At 43.3% G+C, this 15414-nt stretch overlaps 1 protein-coding gene across 4 annotated transcripts in view; it reads left to right on the top strand.

Moving 5' to 3' along the window:
- Sbno1 (strawberry notch homolog 1) overlaps positions 1-14142 on the top strand; it is a 49210-nt gene extending 35068 nt beyond the window's left edge. For all 4 annotated transcript variants that reach the window (XM_090319898.1, XM_090319899.1, XM_090319900.1 and 1 more), the window contains 11 exons: positions 452-564; positions 880-951; positions 2143-2242; positions 5200-5274; positions 7170-7316; positions 7407-7501; positions 7592-7684; positions 8948-9085; positions 9681-9757; positions 11313-11506; positions 12583-14142. In XM_090319898.1, coding sequence (XP_090176024.1) covers positions 452-564; positions 880-951; positions 2143-2242; positions 5200-5274; positions 7170-7316; positions 7407-7501; positions 7592-7684; positions 8948-9085; positions 9681-9757; positions 11313-11506; positions 12583-12725 — 1247 coding nt within the window. In that variant the 3' untranslated portion in view covers positions 12726-14142. The remainder of the gene's footprint in view (positions 1-451; positions 565-879; positions 952-2142; positions 2243-5199; positions 5275-7169; positions 7317-7406; positions 7502-7591; positions 7685-8947; positions 9086-9680; positions 9758-11312; positions 11507-12582) is intronic.
- Positions 14143-15414: the final 1272 nt, after the last annotated feature.

Genomic DNA, 15414 nt, shown 5'->3' on the forward strand with positions numbered 1-15414 from the left:
TTCTGTTTATGTGGTACTGAGAAATCAAACTTTGGACCTTGTGCATGCTAGGCAACACTCTACAACTAAGCCACATTCCTTCCCATCCCCAGTTTTCCCTCTTTTACTTTTTTAAATTTATTATTATTATTATTATTTTTGCCAGTCCTGGGCCTTGAACTCAGGGCCTGAGCACTGTCCTTGGTCATTCTCAAGGCTAGAACTCTACTACCACTTGAGCCACAGCACCATTTCTGGCTTTTTCTATGTATATGTGGTACCGAGGAATCGAACCCAGATAGATCCTCGTGTATGCTAGGCACTCTTACCACTAGGTCAAACTCCCGGACCCTTCTCTCTTTTTTAAAAGAATGTTGTTTCTAGAACAGGTGGTGTCAGTCCTGTGAGATCTCAAAATACTGTCTTTACCTAATGAAAGCAATTAGTGAGGTCTAAAAAATTTTCTTTACAGGAAGAACTCATAGATCAAATCAAGTTACTGCACCCGAATATGTCTTTCTGATTTCTGAGTTGGCAGGAGAACAAAGATTTGCATCTATTGTTGCTAAAAGACTTGAGAGTTTGGTAAGTTCTGGGGTTATATAAGGTGGGTATTGGTTCCCTGATTGCTGATTAAAGGACTATACCCACTAGGTGCAGTGGTAGCTCATGCCAGTATTCTTAGCTACTCAGGAGGCTGAGATCTGAGGATCAAAGTTGGCCCGGGTGCAAAAGTACCTGAGACTTATCTCCAATTAACCTCTAGAAAAATAGGAAGCGGGGGCTTGGCTGAAAGGTCGGCAGTAGCCTTGAGCTGAAGAACTCAGGGAAAACATTCAAGCTCCATGACCCGTCAAAAAAAGACTAGACCCTTAATCAGAAATTTTGTGTTTTGCCAAGGGGGCGCTTACACATGGTGATAGAAGAGCTACAGAATCTAGAGACCTGAGCAGATTCAACTTTGATAATAAGGTACATTTTGACTTTAAGTGTTTTAATCTCGTGGAGATATGTATTCAGTGACAACAAATCAAATTAATGTGATTAAGCTTTGCGTATGTAATACAGGTTTCCTTATAAGTTACATGTCTGTTGAACATGCCATAATGTAATCAGGTTTGAATTCATGGCCTGAGCCTGGGATTTTGTCAAGTTTAGTGCTCTGCCATTTGAGCCACAGCACCACTTCTATGTATATGATACAGATGGATCAAACCCCAGGTCTCATGCATACTAAGCAAGCACTCTACCACTAGGCCAAACTCTCGGCCCTATGGTCAGTTTTTTGTGCTTGGAAAAAGAAACATAGTGGAAGTGGTGCCATGGCTCAAAGTGGTTGAGTGCTAACCTTGAATGAAGAGCTCAGGGCCATCACCCAGACACAAGAGTTCAAGGCCTAGGAATGACAAAAAAGAAAAATATAGGTGCCAAGAGTGTGGCCTAGTGGTAGACTGCTTGCCTAGCATGCATTAGGTTTGATTCCTCAGTACCACATAAACAGAAAAGGCTGGAATTGGCACTGTGGCTCAAGTGGTAGAGTGCTGACTTTGAGCAAAACAAAATTAGGAACAGTGCTCATGCCCTGAGTTCAAGCCTCGGACTGGCGAAAAAGAAAAAAATAACAAATATATGGAAATGAATCAGGTTTCTATTCTCAAAAGTAATGTTGCTAATTTATTGAATGTCATTGTACAAAGGCATGAGGTAGGAAGTGTAAAAAAATAGAAGGTGTGTGTGGTGGCTCATGCCTGTATACCTAGCTGCTACTCAGGAGGCTGCGATCTGAGGATCACGGTTCAGTGCCAGTCAGCCTGGGCACTAAAGACTGAGAGAGACTCTTATCTCCAATTAACCACTAAAAAAATGGGAAGTGAGGCTGAGGCTCAAGGGGTAGGGTGGTAGCCCTGAGCTGAAGAGCTCAGGGACAGCACCCAGGCCCAGAGTTCAAGTCCCAAGACTGACCAAAAAGAAACACACACACACACACACACACACACACGCATGCACACATACATACATACATGATTATTGAGAATGCTTCTCATACATTTTGAGTGTAAATGGTTTTTGTTTTGGAACTCTACCACTTGAACCATACCTCAGTAATGTAATTGAAGTATCTCCGAATGTTACAATTGTGTTCTGATTTTTTTTTTTTAATAGTATGGAAGAAATGCTTTAGAAATTGTCATGAAATCCATTGTCAACTTGGATTCTCCGATGGTGTCACCACCTCCAGACTACCCTGGAGAGTTCTTTAAAGGTAACTTAAACAGTGATTAATTTCTTTTTCCTGTATAAATGTCATCAAATTTTGCAACTTTAAGGAATGTACTTCAGAGTTAATAATTCAGAAACTATTTTTTGTCATTCACGGGGCTTGGACTCTGGGCATGGGCACTGTCCTTGAGCTCTTCATCTCAAGGCTACTGCTCCGCCGCCTTGAGCCACAATGCTACTTTTCTGGTGGTTAATTAAAGGTACAAGTCTCATGTTCTTTAGTGCCTGGGCTGGCTTTGAAACATGATCCTCAGAACTCAGCCTTCTGGGTATTTCGCATTACAGGCATGAGCCACTGTGCCTGGCTACAGAAACTAAAATTTTACATTCATTATTTTTCGCTCATGCTGGGGTTGAACTCAGGGCCTGGACATCATTGTCCCTGAGATTCTTTTCCTCAAGGCTAATGCTCTGTTTGAGCTCCAGTTCCGCTTGTGGCTTTTTGTTAGTTAATTGGACTGCCTTTGAACTGTGATTCTGTTGGATTACAGGTTTGAGCCACTGGGGCCCAACTCCAGTAATGGGCTTTTGTTGCCACATAGTCTGTAATAGCTGAGGGCATAGCTCAATCGATAGAGCTGTTGATTGGCTCCTAGTGAATATGAGGCTCTAGTTCCTTCTATTCTGCAGAAACTAAGTATAACTTACATCACAGTCTAGCATAATTTAACATTAAGTATAATGTACTGACAGTTCACACATTCACTCATTGGTAATTAGAAGTTTTCTGTATTTTTGCAGTGCTAGGATTGAGGCACTGTGTGTGTGTGTACAATTCATAGCCGAGCTATATCCTGGAGCCATATTTCTTTTCTTTTTTTTTTTTTTTTTTTTTTTGCCAGTCCTGGGCTTGAGCTCAGGGCCTGAGCACTGTCCTTGGACTTTCTCAAGGCTAGAGCTCTACCGCTTGAGCCTCAGCACCACTTCCAGCTTTTTTCTATGTATGTGGTACCGAGGAATCGAACCCGGGTCTTCATGCATGCTAGGCAAGCACTTTAACCACTAGGCCAAACTCCTGGCCCCTCCATATTTCTTTAAGCTCTACCAACTCTTCTGTTGGTAATATGATTCAGGCACATTGCCTATTTAGCTATTATTTTTACCTTTTGCATTACTTGCATCTGGCCGGAAGCTTTATGTCTTATATTGTCAGCTAATATTTCACATTAATTGTTTTTAGGTGCTAGAATTTGAACTTCTGGGCCTCTTGCTTGTTGTCAAGCAACGCTCTACTACTGGACCTGACTTCCAGTCCCAGTATTTTACTATTTTTTTTTTTCCTTTCTTTTTCTCATTAGCAATAGGGCTTGAACTCAGGGCCTCCATACAGTCCCAGAGCCCTTTTCGCTCCAGGATAGTGCTCTACCACTTTGAGCCAAAGCACCACTTCTGATTTTCTGGTGGTTAATTGGAGTCTCATGTGCCAGGCAAGGTGTTCTTACCTGTAATTTTAGCTATTGCTACTCAGGAGACTGACATCTGAGGATCGTGGTTCAAAGCCAGTCAGGGCACTAAAGTCCTGGAGACTATTATCTCCAGTTAACCATTGGAGATAAGTGATTCTGAGGCTCCAGGGCTAGGTGGTAGCCTTGAACTTAAGAGCTCAGGGACTGTGCCTCGGCCCAAAGTTCATGCTCCAGGACAGACGTAAAGTTTCAAGTGGTGGTGTGGCTCCAAGGGTAGGGCAGGAGCCTTGAGCTGAAGAGTTCAGGGCCAGCGCCCAGGCCCAGGCCCAGAGTTCAAGCCCCATGACCAACAAAAACAGAAAAAAAATGAACATAATACCTACAAAAAAAAAGCTTCTTGCTGACTTTTGAACCTGGATCCTCAGATCTCAGCCTCCTAGGTAGCTAGCTAGCATTACAGACATGAGCCTCCAGGGCCTGGCATTCTTTGTTTCTTTGTTTAAATAATATTGATGTGCTGCAGAGGGATTAGAGTTACAAAAGGTAAGAAATACATTTCTTTTTTTTTTTTTTTTTTTTTTTTTTCTTGCCAGTCCTGGGCTTGAGCTCAGGGCCTGAGCACTGTCCTTGGACTTTCTCAAGGCTAGAGCTCTACCACTTGAGCCTCAGCACCACTTCTGGCTTTTTTTCTATATATGTGATACCGAGGAATCGAACCCGGGTCTTCGTGCAGCTAGGCAAGCACTTTAACCACTAGGCCAAACTCCCGGCCCAAGAAATACATTTCTTTTTGGACAATATCACCCCTTTCTTCACCCAGTGTTTCCTTCTGTCCTCACTCATAAGTTACATATTTTATTTTCTACGTCTTGTCCAGTGAGTGCCATTTCTGTGTTTACTCTTAGTCCCACCATATTTTTGTCCTCCCCCCCTCCCTTACACTCTCAAAAACATACAAACGAATAAAAAGGAAAGAAAGAAAGAAAGAAAGCTAGCTCTTGTTTCATTTCCTGGAATTCATTGTATCTTGCAGTTCTTGCAGTTTTTCAGAATCTATAGGTGATGTTTGCACAGACAGGATTTCATGTAGGATGTCCAAGATTGCAGTTGGAAATTAACATATTTTAATGAAAAACTAGGAGTATAGCTTAGCTGTAAAAGGGCTTCTGGTTTCAATCCATTATAGGAAAAAATAAAGCCAAGAAGAGAAGTTACAGAATCTAGAATAAGACTGAAATATTGTAGGATTGAGCGTGTCCAAAGATGGTTGTACATTATGGGCACCATTTCATTGACATACTTGGCACAGTAGAACCAAATAAAGGTTGCATTTTAATGCTAGAACCTGATTCAGTTTGATTAATCACATAACAGCTTACCCCCAAGTCATTTGTATTACTTCTTTCATTTTGTTTCTTTCTTGCTGTCCTGGAGATTGACCCTAGAGCTTCAGAAGCATGCTAGGCAAGTGCTCTACCACATGAGCCATGCTGAGTCCTTCCACAAAGTTGCACATGCAATTACTTTCTTGCAGATGTTCGACAAGGCCTGATAGGAGTGGGATTAATCAATGTCGAAGATCGCTCAGGAATCCTTACTCTTGATAAAGGTAATACGATAAATGTCTTGAGTGCATCTAATTGTTACATGCTAATAAAGTTCATGCTGTTAAGTGTGCTTTTGTGAACAAGGGAAGCTTCAAGTTAGAAGTTTTAATCCTACAATATAGAGTAAATCTGACTGTGAATAGGATTAGCTGCCATGCTTTTAAAAAATAAAGATCTATGGGCCAGGAGTCTGACCTAGTGATAGAATGCATACCTAGCATGTATTAATACCTGGGTTCAATTCCTTGGTACCACATACATAGAAAAAAAAGCCAGAAAGCTGGGCGAGGTGGCTCACACCTGTAATCCTAGCTCCTCAGGATGCTGAGGTCTAAGGATCCAGGTTGAAAGCCAGCCCAGGCACAAAAGCATCTGAGATTCTTATCTCTAGTTAACCTCTAGAAAACAGAAAGTGGGACTTGTCTCAAGGGTAGGGTCGTAACCTTGAGGTGAAAAACTCAGGGACAGTGCCCAGGTCCAGAGTTCAAGCTCCCAGTCCAGTAATGGAGCCCAGATGTTACTACCCAGCTCTGCCTGGCATTACAGTGGGCAGCCCTGATTGAGATTCACCTACTTTCATAGCTAGCATTTACAACCTTAGGAGTTAATGTGGAGAAGTAACATTCTTTTTTTGTGTGTGTGGGCCATGGGACTTGAACTCTGGCTGTCCATGAGCCTTTTATCTGCAGTTAACTACCACAAAAGCAAGAAGTGTAACTGTGTCTCAAGTGATAGAATGCTGTGAGCAAAAAGTTTGGGACAGTGCCCATATCTTGAGTTCAAGTCTCAGGATTGGTATCCCCCCCCCCCCCCCAAAAAAAAAGGCACCTATTTGTGCTAGAAATGAATTTTTTTTTCTTTTTTGGTGGGTCATGGGGCTTAAACTGTGGCCTGGGCGCTGTTCCTGAGCTCTTCAGCTCAAGGCTCCCTCCCTACCCTTGAGCCAAGCCCCACTTCCCATTTTTTAGAAGTTAGTTGGAGATGAGAGTCTTAGGTCCTTTTCTGCCCAGGCTAGCTTTGAACCTTGATACTCAGATCTCAGCCTCCTGAGTAGCTAGCTAGGCTTACCTAGGTGAGCCACCACTGGCTAGACATGGAATTTTTGTTTGCACAAGTAATCCTTGCAGTTGGGAATGGGAGCAAGGAAGATTCAGGATTCAAGGCCAACCCAGGCTATTCAGAGAGATAGGCATAAAACCAAAGTTAAGCTAGATATACTTGATCATCCCTGGTAATGTCCACTACTTGGAGGCAGAGCAACAGTATTGACGTCTGAGGCCAGTCCAGGTAAAAGGTTAAGAAAGACTTCCATCTCAACTGACTGCTTGGTATGGTGATAATTTACCTGTATCCCAGCAATGTGAGAAGTAGAAAATTACAGTCTGGGCTGGCCTTAACCAGAACATCAGGATCAGTTTGGAAAATTAAAGCAAAGGGTGTGAGCATAATTCAAGTGATAATATACTTGCCTAAGACGTGGAAGGTCCAGAGTTCAAGTTCCAATATGGTACCCTCCCCACCTTGCCTCCCCCCAAAAAATATAAAGCATCTCTGGAGCTTGTGCTCCTGGCTAGAGGTAGCTGGCAGTAGAAATAGGCACGTTAGTGTGGCTGGCCACAGAGTAGGCCTACGTGAATAATTTTATGTCCATCGTGGGGTTTGAAGTCGGCCTGGGCACTATCTCTGAGTTCTTTTTGCTTAAAGCTAGTACTCAGCCGCTTTGAGCCATAGCACCACTTCCAGTTTTTGTGGCGAATTGGTTGGCTCTGAACCTCCATCTTTAGGTCTCAGCCTCCTGAATAGCTAGGATTACAGGGTGAGCCACAACCACCCAGCTGCAAGGATGTTTTGATGACTCTGTATGTAAGAAGTTGTTTGCATCATATTGTCATTGCAGATTATAACAACATAGGAAAATTCTTAAATAGAATTCTCGGCATGGAGGTACATCAGCAGAACGCCTTGTTCCAGTACTTTGCAGACACACTCACTGCGGTTGTTCAAAATGCCAAGAAAAATGGAAGATACGATATGGGAATACTAGGTTAGTGGGGACTTTTTGAGATGTCATGTGTGTTCATGTCTCAAGTGTTGTCTTACATTTTATTTTTGTTTTCTCTCTCTCTCTTTATAGATCTTGGTTCTGGGGATGAAAAGGTGAGGAAAAGTGATGTGAAGAAATTTCTAACTCCGGGGTACTCCACCTCTGGCCATGTGGAATTATACACAGTAAGTCTGGAAATGTGTTCATTCACTGAGTGTTTGGGGGTGGGCACTTACCGAGGTGAGTTTAATGGAAGCTTTATGGTTTCCTTACAGATTAGTGTGGAGCGGGGGATGTCCTGGGAGGAAGCAACCAAGATTTGGGCCGATCTGACAGGACCAGATGACGGCTTTTACTTGTCATTGCAAGTATGACTGCTTAGATATATAACACCTCTCCCCTCTGCCTCTCTCTCTTCCTTGACTATAAACTGTTTTCCTCTCTGCCTCAACTTTCTGATTGTAGTTGTGCACCAGCATGTCATAAAATGTCTTCATCGCTCACATTGTAATTGTCACTGGGCTCTGTGCCGTGCTTCTGGTGGATTTAGCTTTACTTTAGTGTAAGAATTTGCTAAAATTACGCTTATGTGTATTTTTACCTAGTACCTTTTGAGAAAGTGTTATAGATGCAAGCTTAGACTTGTTAATAGCTGCGTGCCAGTGGTTCATACCTTGTAATCCTTGCTACTCAGCAGGCTGAGATCTGCAGATTGCAGATTGAAGCCAGCTCAGGCAGGAAAGACTGGCCGGCCCTCCCTTTTCTTTAGTTATCCATGAAAAAAGCTGAAAGTTGAGCTGTGGTTCATGTGGTAAAGTCTTGAGCATAAAAGGCTTAGGGACAGCTCCTCTATACCCTGAGTGAGACCCTCAGTTGGAGACATGCACACGTGTGTGTGTGTGTGTGTGTGTGTGTGTGTGTGTGTGTACGTACGTGTGTACGTGTACTACGAAAACACATGGGCTCAGACAAGAAATTTTCCTGTGCAGATCCCTTGTGTTCACTATTTACAAATTTTAGGGTTTTTTTAGTTTGTTTGTTTCTTTTTTTGCCTGTCCTGGGACTTGACCTCAGGGTGTGAGCACTTTTCTTGGGCTCTCTCAAGGCTAGAGCTCTACCACTTGAGCCACAGCACCATTTCAGACTTTTTTTTCTATGTATGTAGTACCAAGGAAACCAGGTCTTAGTGCATGCTAGGCAAGCACTCTACAACTAGGCCAAACTCATGGCCAAAGTCAGGGATTTTCTGTGTTGATCTTTTTTTGGTCAGTTGTGGGGCTTGAACTTAGCAGTGTGGGTGCTGTCCCTGAGCTGCCTCTGTGCTCTTGCTCTATTATCATTTGGCCCACAGCAGCCTTTCTAATTTTTGAGTGGTGAACTGGAGATACATGTGACGACCAGCTGTGTTGGTCATTTTGTACAGCACCTAGGCTCAGAGTTCAAACACCATGACCCTCCCAAAAAAAGAAAAGAAAAAGTCCCTATGAGACTCTTATCTCCGATGGAGGTTGTGCAGATGGAGCCCCGCCCCATAGACCACTCATCTGGTGGTGGGTCAATACTGTGCATGTTTTGAACCCCGTGCTACCAAATCTCACATCTTCACATTGTCTCCTTTTTGTATTTAAAAGATAAGGAACAACAAGAAGACTGCCATCTTAGTTAAAGAAGTGAACCCTAAAAAGAAACTCTTCTTAGTTTATCGGCCAAATACAGGGAAGCAACTCAAATTAGAAATCTATGCTGATCTAAGAAAAAAGTATAAGAAGGTAATTTCTATAATTGTGCATAAAACTGTCAATAGTTTTTTTTGTTGTTTTTGTTTTAATAAAATAGTGAAACAATGTTAAGAGCTATTTCCAGACATAAAATTATTTTTCCAGTTTGAATTTGGTTAATTTTCCATGACAATAATGAGTGTTATTGCCTAGTCTTAATGTTGCCGACTATAAATAGACTATCAAGAGTATGATCTGAAAGTGTATGTGGTGACAACCCCCATTTACAGTGCCGAGGCAAATTCCTTCCCAACAACTTTTGAATATTTTGAGAGCAATGTAATGTTTATCTTTGCCCTGATTCTAGAGAATTCAAAGTAACTTCTCCACAAACATTCCTATTAATTCTTACTTTTGGGTATTACCGTACACTCTTATTTGAAAACAAGTGTTACTCAGCTTGCCCTTTAAAAATTATTTTATAAGAAGAAAAACATGAGAGCATTTTGAATCATATCCAAATTTAGCTGTTAGTGAGGGTAGAGATGATATTAAGTTGGCTGCCTCTAATTGGAGAGCAAGTTCAGCAGCCAGTTTTCTGTGAAGATGCTTCTGTTTCAGTGGGATTTGGGTTTGATTTTTACAGGTCGTCTCAGATGACGCCCTGGTGCACTGGCTGGATCAGTATAACTCGTCAGCAGATACGTGTACGCACGCTTACTGGTTGGTACTTTCATGTTCTAAAATGTAGTTGGGATTTAAACATACCTTCATACTAATATGTCCATGTGTAAATGAACAAGTTAAGTATTATTAGAGGTAGTTTATTTTGTTTTGTTTTGTTTTGCCAGTCCTGGGCTTGAGCCTCAGCACCACTTCTAGCTTTTTTCTATGCATATGGTAACGAGGAATAAAACCTGGGTCTTCGTGCATGCTAGGCAAGCACTCTACCACTAGGCCAAACTTCCAGCCCCTTACTAAGTATTTGTGATGTGTAGACCAGGCGCTATTGATAGACCCAGTCTGTCCCCTTTTTTCCCACCTCCATTCTCTGTTATTGAGATTTGAATTCAGGACCTTGAGTTTTCTTGGGCAAGGCCTTGCTGCTTCAGCTGTGCCTCCAGCCCATTTTTCTTATATTTATACATGGTCTGTACCTTTTAGTTACTAGGGACTTGACACCAATCTGTTTTACAACAAGGTATTATTGGTGGTTAAAGAAATAGATGTTGGCCAGGAGTTTGACCTAGTGATAGATTATTTGCCTAGCATGCACGAAGGACCCGGGTTTTATTCCTCAGTACCACATACATAGAAAAGCCAGTAGTGGTGCTATGGCTCAAGTGGCAGATTGCTAGCCTTGAGGAAAATGCCCAAGGACAGTCCTCAGGCCCTAAGTTCAAGCTCCATAACTGGCAAAAAGAAAAAAAACAAGATAGATGTAATCTGAAGATCATGGTTCAAAGCCAGCCTATGCACTAAAATTAACCACCAGAAAACCGGAAGTGGCACTGTGACTCAAGGAGTAGGGCTATAGCCTTGAGCTGAAGAGCTCAGGCACATTACCCAGGTCCAGAGTTCCAAGTCTCACGACCTACACTTTCCCTCCACACCCTTCCCCCCCAAAAAAATTAAAGAAGGGGCCGGGAGTTTGGCCTAGTGGTTAAAGTGCCTAGCATGCACGAAGGCCCGGGTTCGATTCCTTGGTACCACATACATAGAAAAAAGCCGGAAGTGGTGCTGAGGCTCAAGTGGTAGAGCTCTAACCTTGAGAAAGTCCAAGGACAGTGCTCAGGCCCTGAGCTCAAGCCCAAAACTGGCAAAAAAAAAAATTAAGGTCCGGGAGTTTGGCCTAGTGGTTAAAGTGCTTGCCTAGCATGCGTGAAAACCCGGGTTTGATTCCTCGGTACCACATACACAGAAAAAAGCCAGAAGTGATGCTGAGGCTCAAGTGGTAGAGCTCTAGCCTTGAGAAAGTCCCAGGACAGTGCTCAAGCCCAGGACTGGCAAATTAATTAATTAATTAATTAATTAATTAAAAGAAATAGGGGGGGGAGGATGTCCGATGCTACCAGTAGTAAATAGTCCTCATTTATACAGCTGGGCAAGCTGCATGGAAATTTTAGAAATGAGTAGTAGCCCTTAAATTGGAAAGGGAAAGCTCAAGAAGTCAGTAAAGGAAAATGGTGTCAGACCCTTTCTCTTGAAACTCTGCTCGACCTTTCAAAGCTTGTATGTGAATGTGTAAGCACATGCATTTTTCCCCTGTCTTTCCTAGGCGCGGCAATTGCAAAAAAGCAAGCTTGGGATTAGTATGTGAAATAGGTCTTCGTTGCCGCACATACTATGTTTTGTGTGGCTCAGTGCTGAGCGTCTGGACTAAAGTGGAGGGTGTTCTTGCTTCTGTCAGTGGCACAAATGTGAAAATGCAGATAGTTCGGCTAAGAACAGAAGATGGGCAAAGAATTGTAGGTGAGTCAAAGGTTTTGTTTCTGTTGAAGTTGTGAGAAAATGTGAGCCTGTCCTGTTTTCTCCTAACACCTTGTTCTCTTCCAGCAGTGAGTATGAAACTGCCCTTTTACCCTGTGAGCATAAATGGCCTTCCTCACCTCTGCTGCTGCTATGGCCAGTGGGTGGGGCTCCCTGCTGTGAAGCTAGCTCAGTCTTCTACTCATGGCTCCGCACTGAGCCAGGCAGGCCCAGACGTTTCAGGACACAAGTCCAACTCCTGCAGGGAGCCATGGCAGTGCTCAGCCACAGGTGTCTAGCAGCTGGCCAGTTAGTGCCCAGTGTCTGTCTACATGGGCACTTTATGGCCAGAGTTTGCATGAACTTTTTTTTTTGCCAGTCCTGTGGCTGAGCGCTGTCCTTGGGCTTTCTCAAGGCTACAGCTCTACCACTTGAGTCACATCACCACTTTCAGCTTTTGTCTATGTATGTGGTACTGAGGAATTGAACCCTGGTCTTTGGCTGGACTCAGTGGCTGTAATCCTAGCTACTGGGGAGGCTGAGATCTGAGTATCCTGGTTCAAAGCCAGTCCAGGCACTAAAGCTAGTGAGACTCTTATCCCCAGTTAACCACTGGAAAACCAGAAGTGGTGCTGTGGCCCAAGGGGTAGGATGGTAGTCTTGAGCTGAAGAGCTCAGGGACAGTACCTAGGCCCAGAGTTCAAGCCCCAAGATCAACCAAAAAACAAAACACACATACACACACACACAAAATGGGTCTTTGTGCATGCTGGGCAAGTACTCTTCCACTAGGCTAAATTCTTGGCCCCCTTTTCCAGCTTTTTCTGTGAGTTTTACTGAGGAATCAAACCCAGGAGTTCATGCATGCTAGGCAAGCACTCTACCACTCAGCCGCGATCCTGGCCTTACACTGGGGTTTCTGTTGCATCTTAGTGGATCATAGCAACCTTGCAAGGAGTGCTTATTCCTTCACTCACCTTTATGCCTCTTTGGAATCTGCTTTGAAGTTGTAAAATACAGTGTGTTTTGTTTTGTTTTTTTACCACTTTCCGCTTTATAGATTCTATTGCTAATTGCAGGTTTGATCATTCCGGCAAATTGTGTGTCTCCTCTTGTAAATCTCCTGTCGACTTCAGACCAGTCCCAGCAGCTTGCCGTGCAGCAAAAGCAGCTCTGGCAGCAGCACCACCCGCAAAGCATCGCCAACCTGAGCAACGCCTAGAGAACACGGCTTTGGAGATGCAAAAAATCAGGGACAGCTTCCAAAGAATTATATATTTTTTTCAGTTGTGCTCTCTAGTTAATTTTGGGGGAGGAAGGGCAAACCTGGAATAGAAAACCCATAAGTCAGCGCCGCAGTGGTATATACATCTTTCCTTTGTTTCCCTTGGGCCACCCTTCTGCTCTTGGTTGCGGTGAGCAAAGGGAGATGGGTGCATGTGTCTGTGTCCGTGTGTGGTGTGTGTGTGTGTGTGTGTGTGTGTGGTGTGTGTGTGTGTCCCCGCGCACACAAATGTGCGCACGCGTGTGTATGAATTAAGTGCATGTGTCTGTCTGTCTGAATTTGTTAATGGTTTAAAAATGCTTGGAACTTCCCCAACTGGCTTTACTTTGTGTTCTTCAGTGCTCAGGGTCACGCAGCACACCCACGCCTGCGGGCCGGGTGTTCCCCACGCATGTGTTTCCAGTCTAAATAGCGAAATATAGATTGGTTTCTTTTTCAACCTTAACAATAGGTTTATTAAAGCATGAGATGAGAGGTTGCATATCATGCCTTCAGGTTCTTTTGTAGTTTTTGTTTGGACAGTGCATGTCTTTGAGAGCATGCATAAACAAGATTAACACAGAAGTCAATATGGGAGAGAAAAATCTCGTAACTGTACAGCACTGGTTATTGCATTTTGTCGTGTTTATACCTGGGTATTGCTTCAAACCCACTCCCCGGCTCCCGGTTTCTTGTCAAAGTAATACGTACAAGCCCTTTTTAAATTGTGCGATAATACTCTTAAACTTAATTTTAATGTGTTAATAGTATTCCTAATGTGTGCTGAAAAGATGGCTGTAAGCCTTTTTTTCTTAACATTACATTTTCTTTAACTTAAAGATAGTTTAGAAAGAAGTACAATTGGCTTCCATCTTGCAAACAGTCCTTTTTTTACTTCATTATCTGACTGTCACTGAAACGGGAAATAGTACTTGAGATGTAAACTAGACAATGAGGAAACACTTGAGGCTTCTGCTGTACGGTTTTTTGTTGTTAATTATTATTGTTACTCAGTAACTTGAATATTGTTTAATGTGTGTAAGACATTGTAGAGTTTATCTCAAACTGTTAAAAATGGTAATGTACAAATGTGAATAGACATTATCTATAACATGGGTAAGTTTTGTTTCACCTATAATAGATGTTTATAAAAACATTTGAGGGGACAACTGGTCTTTTTGTTTCCTCTTTTCTTCTCTCCCTCCCTCTCTGCCTCTGCCTCTCCCCCCTTCCCTCTCCCTCTCCCCCATCTCTCTGTGTCTCTTTCTCTCTGCTTGCACAGGTTGCACTATTAAATTGAGATTGTATAGACCTGGTCCAAAGCTGCAAGATATTCAGATCTTGTAGATGTTAAATAAAGAAGTTGTTATACGAACGAAGTGGACTCTTGTTTAGGCCCTCATGGGGACTTTCACAAGCAGTCTCATGGAGGCAGCCTTCTAGCTGCTTAGCCCGTCCTTCTAAAGTGTGAGCAAGGAACCGACCCATAGGAAGCATGACAGGAGTGATTGGGCGAGCTGTGTGCTGAGGATGCTAGCTAGAACCTGTTGAAAAGGTGGAGGCTTTCAATCTCTTAGGTTTCAGTTGGTTATGTTTACTATTAAGTTTTCTTTGGATTTATTGATTCTTAGTGCCTAAAAGAGCAAATAGAGACTAATTCCTGGTCCTGGGCATGTTTTTGCCCAGTGCTGCCACTTTTAGCCTCAGTGTAGTCCTTGTACATCTCAGGCAGTGACCACATGCCTGTGTGGAAGGGCTGCCAATCCCGGCAGGCACTTGTGGGCGCCCTGCTCACAGTGGCCCCAGTTCCGCTTCGAAACTGGTGGTCCAGTAGTGTGAGTTGAGGCAACAGGCTGCGTGAAGGCTCTTGCGCAGACACAGGATGTCTGTTTTGGCTGTCTTACTGGGTATGGTGCTTTCCTAACAGCGTCAGCAAGATTCATGGAGTTATCTTTGTTCTTGAAATAGCCATCTTGATGTGCAAGTTTGTTCTGGTCTTTCAAAGTCTGGGCATCTGGCCATCTGATAGCCCAAGTGGAGCAAAGCACCAAGATGCCATATCCCTGTCTCCAAGGCCAACACCTGATACCTGTCCACACTGCCCTGCAAAAGTCTTCAGTGCTAGGTTCACCAGGGAAGCAGAAGCACTCAAGAGCCCATCCTAGCACAAATCAAGTGTTCACAACAGGGAACGCGTACCCTGGGACCTTTATGGGCTCTGAGCCTTGTTCAACCCATCATGTCTGTTTGGTCTCTGCAATGCCTTTTCTCACGCCTTAGCAATATGGCTCTGAGCAGGCAGCATGGCCTGCAAACGGTGTCAGTGTGGGAGAGTTTACATGTCCATTATGCTGCCCTCCCGCCCAGGGCTGCCATGCCGCCCCTGAACGTCCTGCCCCTTTCCTTTGGCAACCTCCGCGCCACAGGCTCTCCCTGCAGTTTACTGGGTCACCCAGATTAGCTGTCCTTGTTACTAACTTACGAGAGCATCAAGAGAATATTCTTTAGACAATTCTTCGATGAAGAAGGAGATGTATTAAATAATTTTCTTTTTGTTACTAAATTGCAGATATACTTTTCAGTATCTTTTTAAGGTGTACATATAAATTAGCAAGAATCTGCATCCAAAGCACTATGGTTGTGTGTG

This window comes from Megascapheus bottae, chromosome 28 (assembly GCF_031878675.1).
Source record: "Megascapheus bottae isolate mThoBot1 chromosome 28, mThoBot2.hap1, whole genome shotgun sequence".
NCBI classification, from domain to species: Eukaryota; Metazoa; Chordata; class Mammalia; order Rodentia; family Geomyidae; genus Megascapheus; species Megascapheus bottae.